The following is a 15063-nucleotide window of genomic DNA, read 5'->3' as shown; positions in this document are numbered from 1 at the left end:
TACTTCCAGAGCTGTGAATCTGAGGTTTGGCCATTGGGGTAAATTTCAAAATCCAACTGTATGAGGAATCAGATGATTTATCCCCGAGTTCTTGAAAGCAGCAAAATGATCTTTACATGTAATGCAAGAGGCCATTGTGATACAACATCGTTGATGATCTTGGTAAACTGATTCACTGATGCTTTCCACTGGGATGAATAGATTTGCAGAGTTCAGAACCTGATGACATTGTTTTTATCTGTTACTTAAGCCTTTATAAATCCACATCTTAACCTAATACTTGTCGAAGAACTCTCTGGAAGCTTAATTCAAGCTGTAGACTTGAAAATTATTGTAGCATTGAGACTCTTTCATCCTGGTTGGTTTGTAATTGATTGTTGAAAGCTGTAAACTCTGAGGTATCAGTTTCCGTAGCAGGATTATAGGCTCAGTGCATAGTCTGTATCTTTGTGTGACAAATAAACCGATACAGAAGAGGGTCTTATAACAGAATGGTATCTCAGTTGACCTAGACAGACTCTCTGGCTTGATTAGACTGTAGAATTGGGACAGTGACTGATAGCGGTGTTCAGTGTGTACATTAACAGGCAGTCTGGTTATCTCTGTACAACTGTTCCTGTAAGGCAAATGGACAAATATACTTCCTTGCATTAGTATGGAACCTGCTGTATATAGGGTAAACTGACACTTTTTCTCTGAAAATATATTTCTGTTAATTTTGATGGAACGAACAAGACACTTATATACTGGAAGAGATCTTCAGACTAACGGGAGATTCCGACATCTAGACTTGCTTCATATGAGGATATGGCATTTCAGTTTGTGCTGCGTGACAGGTAGACTAATGTGTAGTCACTGATAGTATATAATTTGGATCGAAACAAAAATTTGTTTTAAATTGAAACCCGTGAAAATGCGGGTTAGAATTGATCTTCAGCAAAACATGCTTGTCGTGAGAGGCAACTAACGGGATCAGGTGGTCAGGGTCCCTGACTTGGTTGACACACGTCATCATATCAGTTGCTAGATTGATGCTCATGCTATTGATTGCTGGCTTGTGTTGTCCAGACTCAATTATTTACAGACTGCCACCATACAGCTGGAATATTGCTGAATGCAGTGTAAAACTAAACTCAACTCAACTCAACTCACTCACTCACTCACTCACTCACTCACTCACTCACTCACTCACTCACTCACTCACTCACTCACTCACTCACTCACTCACATTTAAATTGAAAAAGGAGCCACAGTGAGAAGGGAGATTCAGGTCCTGCTTCATCTAGGACTGCAGCATTGCAGAAAGGGCTGGGTAGATGGGAAAATAATGTGGTTTTGAGACTGTAAGACAGACTTTGTATAGAGATACCAACCCATTTTGTGTCCAAAGGACATTGGTGCCTTCGTTCTCAGCCATTAGTAAAATATTGTGCTTTGGTTTCTACAGTGCTTGTTGATTGATGGGTGTTTACATGGCTCATAATTCCCATTCTGTGAAGAGCACAGCACCCTTTCATTGTAGCTTAATGGGTTTCTGGGTTTGTTTATGTGCCACTGGTAATTGAAGGTGAGATAAATGTTTTGGTTTGGTGTAATGGAGTCAGTCGGTCAGCCGTGCTTCCTACTGTGAATCTACTGAAACACTGACCTGCTGTTGTTGGTTCTGTAAACAGAAGTGCCATGGTTGTCAGAAACAGATGCTGGGGATTGGCTGGGTTTGTTACCTCTTGGAGAGTAGAGTAGACGTTGTAGCTATACATCTTCAGCTTGCTGAGTAGAATTCTTTGGCAGACTGACATTCAGTACTGTCATGGAGTGAGTGCGTGAGTGAGTTTAGTTTTACTCCGCAATATTCCAGCTATATGGCGGCGGTCTGTAAATAATCGAGTCTGGACACATCGATCTATGCAATTGGGATACAATGCCATATGTCAACCAAGTCAATGAGCCTGACCACCCGATCCCGTTAGTCGCCTCTTACGACAAGCATGGGTTTCTGAAGACCAATTCTAACCCAGAATTTCACTGTGGTCAGTGCTGTCATGGAAGCTGGGGGGGTAAGAACATAGGTGGCCAGCAACCTATGAGAATGTGGATTGGGTGGTCATATCATGTATGTCTCCTAACTTTGTGAGATGAGGCTCATGATGTCAATCACTGGATTGTTTTGTCCAGGTTTCATTGACAGCCGTATAGCTGGAACATATCAGAGTGTCATGTTAAACAGTAACAAACAAAACTGAGATGCATCATGGGTAAAAAAACACATTGGTCATATCCGCTATTACATACCTCACTCACTCACTCACTCACTCACAGGACCCGTGAAGATCCGGGGTAGAATAGGTCTTCAGCAACCCATGTGCTTGCCATAAAAAGGCGACTATCTTGTCGTAAGAGGCGACTAACGGGATCGGGTGGTCAGTTTCGCCGACTTGGTTGACACATGTCATCGGTTCCCAATTGCGCAGATCGATGCTCATGCTGTTGATGACTGGATTGTCTGGTCCAGACTCGATTATTTACAGACCGCCGCCATATAGCTGGAATATTGCTGAGTGCGGCGTAAAACTAAACTCACTCACTCACTCACTCACAGTTTTTTTTCTGATCATTAGTTTTCCTCTACAACTAGTCATGTGGAATATTTATCACATAGTGGCTGTTGTGTCTGGAGAACTTCAGTTTAGTGAGGCTTCTGGAAGGTTCACAATTCTCTCATGCAGATACAGAAACAGATGTATAAAAAAAATCCTAATAAATCTGTAATAATTTGGCATGTAATGATTTCTTCATTTTTTTTAAATGAACACAGGCTACTTTTCATGGTTGATAAAATATAATGTATCAGAACTAAATCTTATTATAACTTCATTCAGGGATGCTTCCTGAAACACGTTGTAAACTTGCATCGTGATAACAAACACAGTCAACCCAACATCTGAAACACTCCCTCAAGACACCTTTAACATTAGACAGACTCAGGCGAGCTGGCTAGGGCCAATTTGCATCCTTGCTATGTGTTAATGATACCAGTAAAGGCTTGTTTCAGACACAGGGGGAGTTCAAGACAATATAGGTTATGTGCGGTATGGTAGCCTAGTGGTTAAAGTGTTCGCTCATCACACCGAAGACGCGGGTTCAATTCCCCACATGGGTACAGTGTGTGAAGCCCTTCCGTGACATTGCTGTATTATTGCTGAAAGCACCGTAAACTTTAACTCACTCACTCACAAAATATGTTCACTGTATGTTATGAGCAAGCATCAGATCATCACTTTGTCAGCAGGGTTTACATGTTACTACATGTTACTGCTTCATCATATATATCTTGTTATTATGGTAGTGATACTGTGCATGAAAACTAATATCAGCCAAAACAATTCAGTAAATTTGAAATAAAAATAAACTACCTAGTGCAGGCTGCATCTCATTTGATGAAGTGGTTGTGAAACTATGCCATGTCTGTTGATGACATTACAATCTTTTATCACTGTCAGACATTGGCAGACAGGATGAAGCTTTCTTGTTGTACATTTATCGCTATAATGTATAAGTATGTCTTGTACTGTTTGGAATGTCATAGCCTTTTTGTACCCAGAACTGAGTGGGTGTTTATATACATAAAATTGTTTTCTAAAAACAACCTTAATGGGTATAAATCAAATACCTTCAAAAGAAATTTAATTCTGTCAGTCGATCACAAGAACTCAAGCATTCCATTTTGGCTCACTTGTGGTTTACTCGGTAAGAAATAGATAATAATGTTGTGGTATGAGTAACACAATTGGTACTTGACCTTCTCGTCTTGACAGCACTGTAGATCAGTATTAACTGGATGCAGTCTGACCTGAATGTGTGGTAGAGGCATCAGGGTACGTACTGAGTTGGAAGAGCTGTAGGAGTACAGTGAGAGATGAAAGCAGGTGTAGAGCTGCACCTCCTAATCAAGACATTGTCAGGCCAGCTGGACCACTTGCAGCTCTGCAGCTCAGCAGATCGGTGGCCACCGGGCTGTATGAACTCAGATTCGGGGTCTGGTCCCACAGAAGCGGCCATGTTTACAGCTCATCTCTGGCTGGAACATCTACACGCCCAGTTTACTCCATAACACCAGCACTACATTAAATACAATTAAGTTTTGGTGTTTGTGAGATTGTTTATGCTTGTAGTGGATTTATCTGTTGTTCTTGAAACCTGAGGAATGTATGTAATTCAGGTTTATGTTGTTCAGCTAGATTGTATTTAACTTGAGTGTCGCGCTTGGTGTGTAGATTTGTATCCTGTGGGTGTGTTAGCAGCCTGTGAATGTGGGTTTGAATCCCTGATCACTCCGATTATTTCTCATGGTTTGTCAGCACCATACTCATGGGTGCCACTAAAGTGGCAAATAGCTGAGACCTGTATCACTTCAGGCTTTTCTTTATCGTGTTGACAAATTCTGATTTCAGTGTAGGGGCGGTGGGGCAGCCTTATGGTTAAAGCGTTCGCTAGTCACGCTGAAGACCTGGGTTTGATTCTCCACATGGGTACAATGTGTGAAGCCATTTCTAGTGTTCCCCTCCGTGATATTGCTGGAATATTGCTAACAGTGGCGTAAAACTAAACTCACTCACTCACTCACTCACTCACTTATTTCAGACGTCATATGAGCGAAATATTCTCTAGCACGATGTAAAACCCAATTTCACCTCACCTCACTTATTTCAGTGTAGTTTAACATCCTTGACTGTCATGTTTCACAAGGAGATCAGATTGCTGGACCTGTCTGTAGAATGGAAGAGTTGTGCTGTTGTGGTGGTTTTTATCACTTTGTGGAGTTTGTGCACACAGTCATTCAGCAAGAGGTTTATGTGTTTCTGTTATTTTCTCCAATTCTCAAACAAAGACTCTCCATAGTCATTGTGATAAGGGGGCATGATAAGACACCATAGTTTAATGCACAGATTAAATTTCACAGAACGGGTAGATGTCGACGAAATGCTTTTTTTGTACCTTCTAATTCACATCAAGTAGATATGCTGTAATGTTACTGGAATAATCTTTGAAAGGATGTTAAACCATGGTCACTCACTCACTCACTCTGCGAAAAGAGGTCCATGTTGTTAAAATATATGGTCCCCACTCTAAAAAATGACCCTCAACCTGTGGAGATAGCATATATTTGCTTACCGGTATATTAAGTCTCTTCAAAACTTTAAAGATTTCAATACTGACTAGGTTATCTCCCCTTTTTTATCTTTTTTATTTGAAAACTAATTTAATTCTATGTCAGATCATTTCTCCATCTCAGGAATTGTTGATGCAAGACTAATATGGTGAAGTGGTTTGAATAAACATTGTCATTCTGTGAAGTGAGCTGCAAAATATGTTTGAGATGCCTTGAGATGCTTAGTCTCTGCATATATATAATTTTGATAGTATCTAACTAACAAACATTTAAATTGAAAAGGAGCCCCAGGGAGACCAGAGATTCAGAACCTGAGGAAATGTAAACTTGCTTCATTTAGGGCTTTAGCATTGCAGGGAGGGCTAGGCAGTAGAGAAAATAATGTGGTTCAGGGACTGTGAGACAGAGTACATGATCGATTCCCTTCTGAAGCCAGCCAAATGAGGAGACTGAGATGACACAACATTGTAGTGTAAATACATATACGCCAATTACCAAGCTACTCTTTAGTGACTTGAAATGTCTGCCTGACAAGCAAAGTTTCATTCCTACATAGTGATACATGATTATGAATGGCTATTCAAATTTGGTGTTTCTGTGTCACATGAACAGGTTTGCTGGATTTAAGGTTTAAGATAAAAGCTTCATTCTTTGAATATGGTATGAAATAAATATCTCTGTTGTGATGCTGTCAAGCTCCACGTTTGGTCTGATTCAAGGGAAATAACTCTTATCATTGCTTCTATGTTATGAAGCTTCCATCTTCCTCTTGACTTTTGAAAGTATTCTTTCAAAAAGAACAGTTTGGCTTTGTTGTGTATATATGTCAATAAGTGCAATAATTTACATCAGGTAGACAACTGACAACTGTCAGATTATTCATGAATGATTGTGTTGTTCCAAAGGAGTGGTGAGTTTAGTTTTATACCATTTTTCAGCAATATTCCAGCAATATCATGGTGCGGGACTCAGGAAATGGGCTTCACACATTGTACCCATGTGGGGCAATGAACACAGGTCTGTGGCGTGACCAGCAAACGCTTTAACCACTAGGCTACCCCACCCGGCCCTGTTTCAAAGGAAATTTGGGCGGTGGGGTAGCCTAGTGGTCAAAGCGTTGGCTCGTCACGCCGAAGACCCGGGTTCGAATCCCCACATGGGTACAATGTGTGAAACCCATTTCTGGTGTCCCCCGCCGTGATGTTGCTGGAATATTGCTAAAAGCAGCGTAAAAACCAAACTCAGTCAGTCCAAAGGAAATTGGCTTTGCAGTTAGCATACTTATTAGATTGATAGAGAAAAGATTAGGTTCCTGTGAACGCTTTATTGGCATAACATCAATATGTTCTGAAAAATAATGATCTGTTATTTCACTTGGGGAATTTATTGAACAGTTTTTCCTGTCCTGTGAGATGCCACAAGATAAACATTATTCATGTGGACCAAAAGTGTTCCACATAATGTGATCAGTTTTTGCACAAGATTTGTGATAATTATAATGACTGAAATGATGTATGCCTGGTGCATAAATAGTCAGAAAATATGTGTATGGGGAAGCTGCAGTGGCTGAGCAGGTTAGATGGCTGAATTTGTGTGCTGGCAATTAGGTGCCTGACTCTGAGGGTGTGGGTTCAAATCCTGGATGGGACTCAACCCAACAAAAGTGCCAGAATCTGTGCTTTACTAAGAAAGTGTAATCCCAGATATAGCATACGTTATATGTGGATGGGGCTTAGCATGGGGCACAGTCCTTGGTTGTGCCTTTTTGTACTACTGGACAAAAATTATAAAAGAAACATGTGAAAAACATTCAAGAAACACAGAACTTCTCTTCTGTTTGGCTGAATTAGGCTTTTGATTTTGATTTATTTGTTGATTAAAATTAAGATAATAAATGCTACTGTTGTTTTCATTTCAGTTACAACATTCACCATGAAATATGTACAGCAGTTCAAATAGGGCAAATGCCTGCAGATGTGTTTGTGATGCAAATGTGAACAGCCAATATTCTAAGTCTTTTCATATTAAAGAAAATAAATAAGAAAAAATGCAAAAACAACAAAAAAATTAAATAATGGTAGTCTGTCTAACAGTCCGTGAACCACATTATATTCCAGAACCTTCTGTAGTGCTACAGCCCTAAATGAAGCAAGTCTAGATTTCCTCGAGTTCTGAATCTCCCATCTCACTGTGGTGCCTTTTCAATTTAAAAGCAATACTTGTTTCTGTCAAAATTATATATATTTGGAGACTAAGAGTTAGTTAAAAGTAATGGGACATACACACACACACACGTTTAAATCCAAATAGTCTCGTTTCAGACTGTTAGTTGGACTGGAAAACAAGACGCCTAATCCATCTTACAAAACATTTAAGGTAGACTGAGTAGAGCAAGTCATTTATTCTACCCTGCCACGAAGTTGGAGGGGATTTGGGAAGGTGTTCTGTCTGGTCATCCTTCAGTCGGTCATGTTTTGTTTCTGGAACAAAACTTGAAAACACAACAATATTTTATTGTGAAACTGCCTATGTTTCAAACCAATGATGAACTTTTGTTTTCTGATGTTTTGGTATTTAAAAAATATAGATCAGTGTTAAAACGGTGTTTCCTCTGTTTATTAAAGGGTAGTAGCTGCAATAGGAGCACATTATCTCAGAAATTACCGAAGTTATATGAATAAAACCTTGCATGCTTTTATTTTTTAAGGCTTTTTGGGGGTTGGGGGTGTCCTATACATGGTAATATACAGTACTTATTCACTACAACACAAAACCTTTCAAACTTTCCCACTTGAACACAGGACCAGTGAGTGGACATTAATTAGTGGTCCTGTCTGTACTTCACTGGTCCTAAATAACATTCGTAGATTTACTTAACTATCAATACAAAATTCACTGGCCACCAGGACCACTGCAAACTTATCATTTAGTGGTCCTGATGAATTTTTCTAACCAGGGACCACAGGACCAGCGTAAATTTCGCACACTGCATTATGAACAAAAAAGACTCTAATGTGCCCAGTGGCTGGGGATAGTAGTGAGGTTGTGTTCTTGTTAGAAGTGTTGTATTTGTTAATTAGTTCCAAATACATAATAGATGATACACATGCTGCACTCAGTGTCCTGAATCAACAGAACAAACCTGGAAAACACCACTCAAGGCTCGGTGCAGCAGCAAATAAGCCAACAGCACTGTATTATGTGTGCTTGACAGACATTCAGCATATTTCCTTGTTAGGTCTCTCATTAGCTCTGTTATCTAAATTGATTGCTTTCAAGGTTGTACGATTTCTTGAATGTCCTTCACCTTTCTGTTTAGATCTTGCAAGGTACAAAATATTGTGACAATCAATAGCGGTAGAGTCTGCTGTTTGTGGAAATGGAAGAACTAGTCCTTCCTGCAAGTGACATGTCAAGTTGTGTTGATTATTTGGTTCTGAGAGAATGACCAGATTTTATTGACACCTTGTTGGAGCAGATACTCGTGCATTTCTACATTATTAAAATCGACTACTGTGGCATTGCTTGATAGAAGGTTTTGATTTTCAAGTTTGCAATCGAATTCCATGTTTCATAGCCAGCAATCGAATTCCATGTTTCATAGCCAGTGATGGAGTTATGTTGAAGTTTGTACTGTCAGAAGGTGTTGTGTTGAAGTTTGTAAAGGGACCAAGGTAAATAGTTCCAGTTAGCTAATGTTCCTCACAACTGAAAATGGTTGCTAAATAATAAATGCACAGGGACCGATCTTTTACAACTATATGTTTGACAGAACAGTGATTGACTGTGTCTCCTATACAGGAGGCCTCGTTTCACTAAGGGATAATACTAATAATAACTCCAAGATGATCAAACCCGTGAAGGTCTGGGTTAGAATGAATCTTCAGTAACCCATGCTTGTCGTAAGAGGCGACAAATGGGATCAGGTGGTCAGGCTCGCTGGCTTGGTTGTCATTGGTTCCCAATTGCGCAGATCGATGCTCATGCTGTTGATCACTGATTGTCTGGTCCAGACTCGATTATTTACAGACTGCCGCCATATAGCTGGAATATTGTTGAGTGCTGCGTAAAACTAAACTCACTCACTCTAAGATCATCATAACTCCCACACTTCAGCATAAACTTACATAAGTCGTAGTGCTAAGATAACTAACAGGACATGGCTTTTTATCATTGAAAATATGTAAGCGTTGCAGTAACCCATGAGATGATTAGTTTGAGCAAACCACACTCTGTTAGGCATTAAGTAGATTGTATTATTCCTTTAGTGACTGCGTGGCTGTGAGAATAGGCTGCAGGCCAATAAACATGGCTCATATTTGCAGGATACGGGACATATTAATATGATTAATGAAGAGTTTATATCACTAGGAGGCATGTTGCTGAACTTGAAGGTAAACACTGTCAGGCTCCAAGTCTGCAGATAGACTATTTGTTTATGTGTCTGCATATTTGACCTGACCCTCTTGCTTCAAATAGAAACTTTAAATATATATAAAGAGCTTTATTGATGTTTTGAGACATTGTTCAGTTTGTTCCACATTTTGTTTGACATCACTGCAAACTATAAACACAATCAGTGGGGTTGCTGTCTGGTAACTTTGTTCAGTCTAGCTAAAGTATCTCATATACAACATTGTACTATGCTTGGTGGTGTACAGTACACTACCCTGTGCACTTAAAAGACACCACAAATCCGTTGGTAAATGACCAGATGGTGGCCACATGAATACGTGCAAACACCTAGTTGTGGGTACAGCAAGGTGCAGTAAACTTGGACAAAGTACTGTGACTATATGTCCCAGTCCACCCAGCTGTGAATGGGTACCTCGAAAGGATGGGAAAGTCACATTAACTCAGTGCGCCTAGTGGCTGCAAGAGTTGTATACTCCCCAAGGAGTTGAGATTGATAATATGATGTGCTGCTGAGATTGACATCCAATGATCGAGGGAAAAACAAAGAATGTTGGATGGACTATAGCGCTATATAAATACCCATATAATAATAATAATATTTTTACATATCAAATATAAATGTTACTGAATCAAACAGAGAGAAAACTTTCTGAAAATAGGCAGCTTGATAAAATCTTCAGAGAATTTTATTGTGGTCTGATAAATTTGTTCAGCCTAACTAAAGTATCACATATATAATATTGTAGTATTCTATGGGTTTTCTCTCCATATTGATTCAAGAATTTACTGGATCTAACAAAAAGAACATTTTCTGAAGAATGGGCAGCTTATATTTTCGTTTTTATCTTTCTATTGCTCCATTGTCAGTAGTTTGCTGATCTTGTGTTCTGGTTCCGTGACTAATCTGAAATTAGTACTGGTGACCAGGGTCAAGGCAAAGGCCAACTGCCTCGGAGATAGGATTAGTCGGTAGATGGGATCTTGGGATCTACTCAGGTGTTAACAGATACTCTCTCCTCCATATACTGATAAAGACAAGTAGAGGAACAGGTTGCACTGAGCAGAACAGTTTACTTTCCCTGTTTGATACAAATGCTTTAATAATGGACTTCACATCAACAAGCAAAACATACAAATGCATTTGCTCAAAATTACTTTCAAGATTTCAAGTTTATTGTCATATGTCCCACTCAACAATACTAAGAAAGATTTCCGCCCATATCCCCTCTTAATTTCATTCTAGTCAAATCGTATCACCTGAATATATATTCCTCATCCCTTAATATGTTTCTTTAATTGTATCTGAACATAGTGAAATATATATCCAACTTCTAAAAATGCCACTCAAAGAAAGTTTTCCTCATTGTTAAAATTTAGGGGGGATACAGGCGGAAGTCTTACACACCCAATACTCCAGCCTCTGTAAATACTTGATGGATCAATCTACGTAACTGGGATCATCTGGCCCAGTGTCGATTATTTACATTCCACGGTCAGCTGGATCATTGCTGAGTAAGGCATTAAATAACAAACAAACATTATAATTACCTGCCAGGTTGGTACACAGAGCAGTTGGCAGACAAAGACATGGGTTTTGATTGACAATATGTTATAGCCTGATAAGTGGCTCAAGCACTTTGACAAGCTGAAAACTACCAATTTGTGGTGTAGCTAATAAAGGTTTTTTTGTGGTCTAAGGACATTATATCTTTAACTTTCAGTTTTAAAGTTATTACAAGGACTTCCTGAGTTTCATGCTCAACTGATTGTACACATCTGAGACCCTGGATTTAGTTTCATGTAGGATAGCACCTGCTTTGCAAGATGACAGACATAAGCTGACTTGTCAGTGAGCTTGGGTAGGCAAGCTGTCAACATTGACCTCAGCTGTTTTGTCAGTTCAACCATGCTGATTACTCAATCACCTGAACTCAACTTCCTACATATACTGCCTGGAGTTATGAGTCGGACCTCATTGATACCCTAACAAGCACTCTGTGGCTTGTGATGATGTGGGGATAGGAGGGTCTCATGCCAGTAACATTATTTCCTCTGATACTTGGTTATGCTTGGGAACTAGTTGTTAGGAGAACACTATGGGATGACACTGGTCATGAACTGGAAGGTGAAACTCAAGAAGTGGGCAAGTGTTCCTGATTTTATTTGAAACTCACAAAAAAGGCAGTAGACCTCTGCTGTCCAGGGTGTGATTATACAAAACAACCCCAGCGCTGTGGCTGTCGTAAGCCTATGTGAATGTATGGGACTTACGATCACTGCTGAGATCACTTTATACTACACACCCTGCAGTTGTCTGTACTGTTATTTGTACCTAGAAGAAATGAAATCAGTTTATTTGAAGGAGTGAAATATAACTTTGATGTTCATCCAGTTGTGTTCAGTGTCCTTACTGTTATTTCTTATCAAAAAGAAATTATAGGAAAATATTGAATATTTTGCTTCAAGTTTGTCCTTTGATAAAAAATCTTGTATTGATTGAAGCTTTGATGTTTTCAAGAATATGCTGTGATCCTTTTTTGGTTTTCAATGTGGGAACTACCTGTACCATAAGCACCTAGTCTGAAGTTCCACTCTGGTAAAATTTTGTTTCAGCCTTGTAAACTTGTTTAATAAGTGTCCCTATAGTTACCCTTATATCTAAAAATGATTCCAATTGATAAAGGTCAAGCTGGGAGACTCAAAAGATATTGGGGCTAACTTGAGGATTGTCAATCATATATTATGGAAATGAATGTTTTGCTTTAAGATGCAAGTTTTTTTAACTGTTATTCTTATGTTTTTTCAGAAGGAGCTGAGTGTGACAAGAAGAGGAAGGTAAGGAAAAACTTCTTCCTCCGTTTAATGATCCATGTATGTGTGTCATATCGCGAGCAAACTGATTGACTGAGTATGGTTTTACGCCGCTTTTAGCAATATTCCAGCATTATCACAGTGGGAACACTAGAGATGAGCTTCACACATTGTGCCTATATGGGGAATCGAACCCGGGCCTTCAGCATGACGAGCACTTCAACCAATAGGCTACCCACAGCCCCCATAAGCAATATAATGTGAGGGCATTTGTCTGAGTTGCCACGATTGGCTGTGCAGAGTTGGGTCCCCACGACAACTCTGATGGTGGTTCAAATCACAGTTTGCCCTGATGTTCTTTCGTCAGCACCATACCACATCATACAAAAAACAAACAATGGAAGACACATTTTTATTGCAAATATTGGGGTCATGTGCTTTGTTCAGGATCACTTTCTAGAGTATATCAATATGCATTGACTTGAAGGATTATACAGAGGATCACTTTCTAGACTTAGTATATCAATATGCATTGACTTGAAGGATTATACAGAGGATCACTTTCTAGACTGAGTATATCAATATGCATTGACTTGAAGGATTATACAGAGGATCACTTTATAGACTGAGTATACAGTTTCAGTATGCATTGACTTGAAGGATTATACAGAGGATCACTGTATAGACTCTGTATATCAATATGCATTGACTTTGAAGGATTATACAGAGGATCACTTTATAGACTGAGTATATCAATATGCATTGACTTTGAAGGATTATACAGAGGATCACTTTATAGTAGTGGCGTTTACAGTTTGTAGAATAAAAATAAATTTTGTTAGAAAATTTTCAAAAAGTGCCTAAATGTTCATGAAAATCACAGTTGAAAGCCTAAAGGACTGAAATTTACTGTTCCATGGAGATAAGAACGGTGAATTAAAACTGTAACATACTGAGAAAGATGCTTAGCGTCAGGCTCAGGGCCTATATTTTCGAAGCTCTCTTAGCGCTAAGATAGTCGTAAGTGCCATACATTAACATTAACTTACGAATATCTTAGTGCTAAGAGAGCTACGAAAATCTAGGCTCAGATTAGTAGCTTCAGTAGTGCAGGAATCGAGCTGCATCCACATCAGATACATATATAATAGCACCTGATTCTTCATTGCCAGACAATTTAAAAAATGTGTACATTAAATGTATGAAATATTGATATATAGATATGCTTTAATCATGTTATACTCTAAGATACTCCAGTTGCGAGCATCGGGTAAACCGTACATTGGATGTGGTGGAATTGAAAAAAAACTATTATTCAATGAGTGGAATGAGAAAAGGGATTCTGTTTTTTTTCTATTTTGATTTGCAGTAAATTTCATTTCATTGATTTCTTTTGGGGTAATATTTCTGGAATCCAGTAAATAACACGCCAGCACCAAATGGATTCCGCACCAGCCTTCACCCTTGCTGCAGGTTCTTGGGGCTGATCACGAACCCATGGAGAACAGTTGTACATTTTCCAAATGATTAGAAAAAGGATGTAAATTTGATCAGGAGGTGTGTTGTTGTGATAGTAATTTGATTTGTGGAGTCAGCTCGTTCTCCCTGATCCAGACCAGCCATGGCTTGCGACAATCCTGACAAGTCCGACATTGATTTTTGGAAGGGCAAATTCTCTCCAATGGTATTGATTTCAAACCAACCTGTATGGTTTTTTATCTCCTTTCCTGGGGCTGCCTGACACTCGGAGGAAGATTTGGTGATTATTTGGGAGCCAAAAATATGGAACACTTTCAGTTGACCTTGACTTGAGTTAAAGAATGTAAGCTCAACAGCAGGGCTGGCTGTCAATATATTTCAGTGATTGATAATCGTTATCTACAAAATATTGATATTATATATTAATATATTGATATTGACTAATAAGTATTGAAATAGTACTTTGACAAAAAAATTATAAAAATGTAAAAAACAAAATCCACATTTTGCTTGACTCTTGTGCATGTTAAAACATTTGTGCATGGATTACTAACCAAAAACAGCATTCTGAAATGTAATTTGGGAACAGCCCATGAAATAAAACGTACGTTTGTCAATAACACAGTTTTCACATGAGGAAGAGACCCGTGAGCATCCAGGGTAGAATAGGTCTTCAGCAACCCACGCTTGCCACAAAAGGCATCTATGCTTGTTGTAAGAAGCGACTAACGGAATAGGGTGGTCAGGCTTGCTGACTTGGTTGACACATGTCATCGGTTCCCAATTGCGCAGATCAATGCTCATGCTGTTGATCACTGGATTGTCTGGTCCAGACTCGATTATTTACAGACCTCCGCCATGTAGCTGGAATATTGCTGAGTGCGGCGTAAAACTAAGCTCACTCACTCACATGAGGAAGAGAGTTTTTATGGATGTCATACTTCTTTATTATTATTTAAAGAAAAGTTGTGTTCCTCATAATAAAGAAAAGTTGTGTTCCTCATAATAAAGAAACATGTTCCTCATAATAAAGAAACGGCGTATTCTTCATAATAAATGCGAAACCGCGTGTTCCTCATAATAATGAGTGAAGCCCATTTCGGCCCCGCCGTGTTCTTCATAATCACTCAAGTCATAATACAGAAGCGTATTCTTCATAATAAAGAAACGTTGTGTTCCTCATAATA

The 15063-nt window shown here is 39.0% G+C and overlaps 1 protein-coding gene across 1 annotated transcript in view; it reads left to right on the top strand.

Annotated features, from left to right (window-relative positions):
• LOC124260084 (microtubule-associated serine/threonine-protein kinase 3-like) overlaps positions 1 to 15063 on the top strand; it is a 194952-nt gene that overhangs the window by 111390 nt on the left and 68499 nt on the right. Inside the window, 1 exon segment of the mRNA XM_046694332.1 lies at positions 12393 to 12421. Within this exon segment, the coding sequence (XP_046550288.1) occupies positions 12393 to 12421 (29 nt within the window).

This window comes from Haliotis rubra, unplaced genomic scaffold, assembly GCF_003918875.1.
Source record: "Haliotis rubra isolate DU_JTF1 unplaced genomic scaffold, ASM391887v1 Scf75, whole genome shotgun sequence".
NCBI classification, from domain to species: Eukaryota; Metazoa; Mollusca; class Gastropoda; order Lepetellida; family Haliotidae; genus Haliotis; species Haliotis rubra.
The sequence above is the reverse complement of the archived record's forward strand: the minus strand, read 5'-3'. Positions and strand labels throughout refer to the sequence as shown.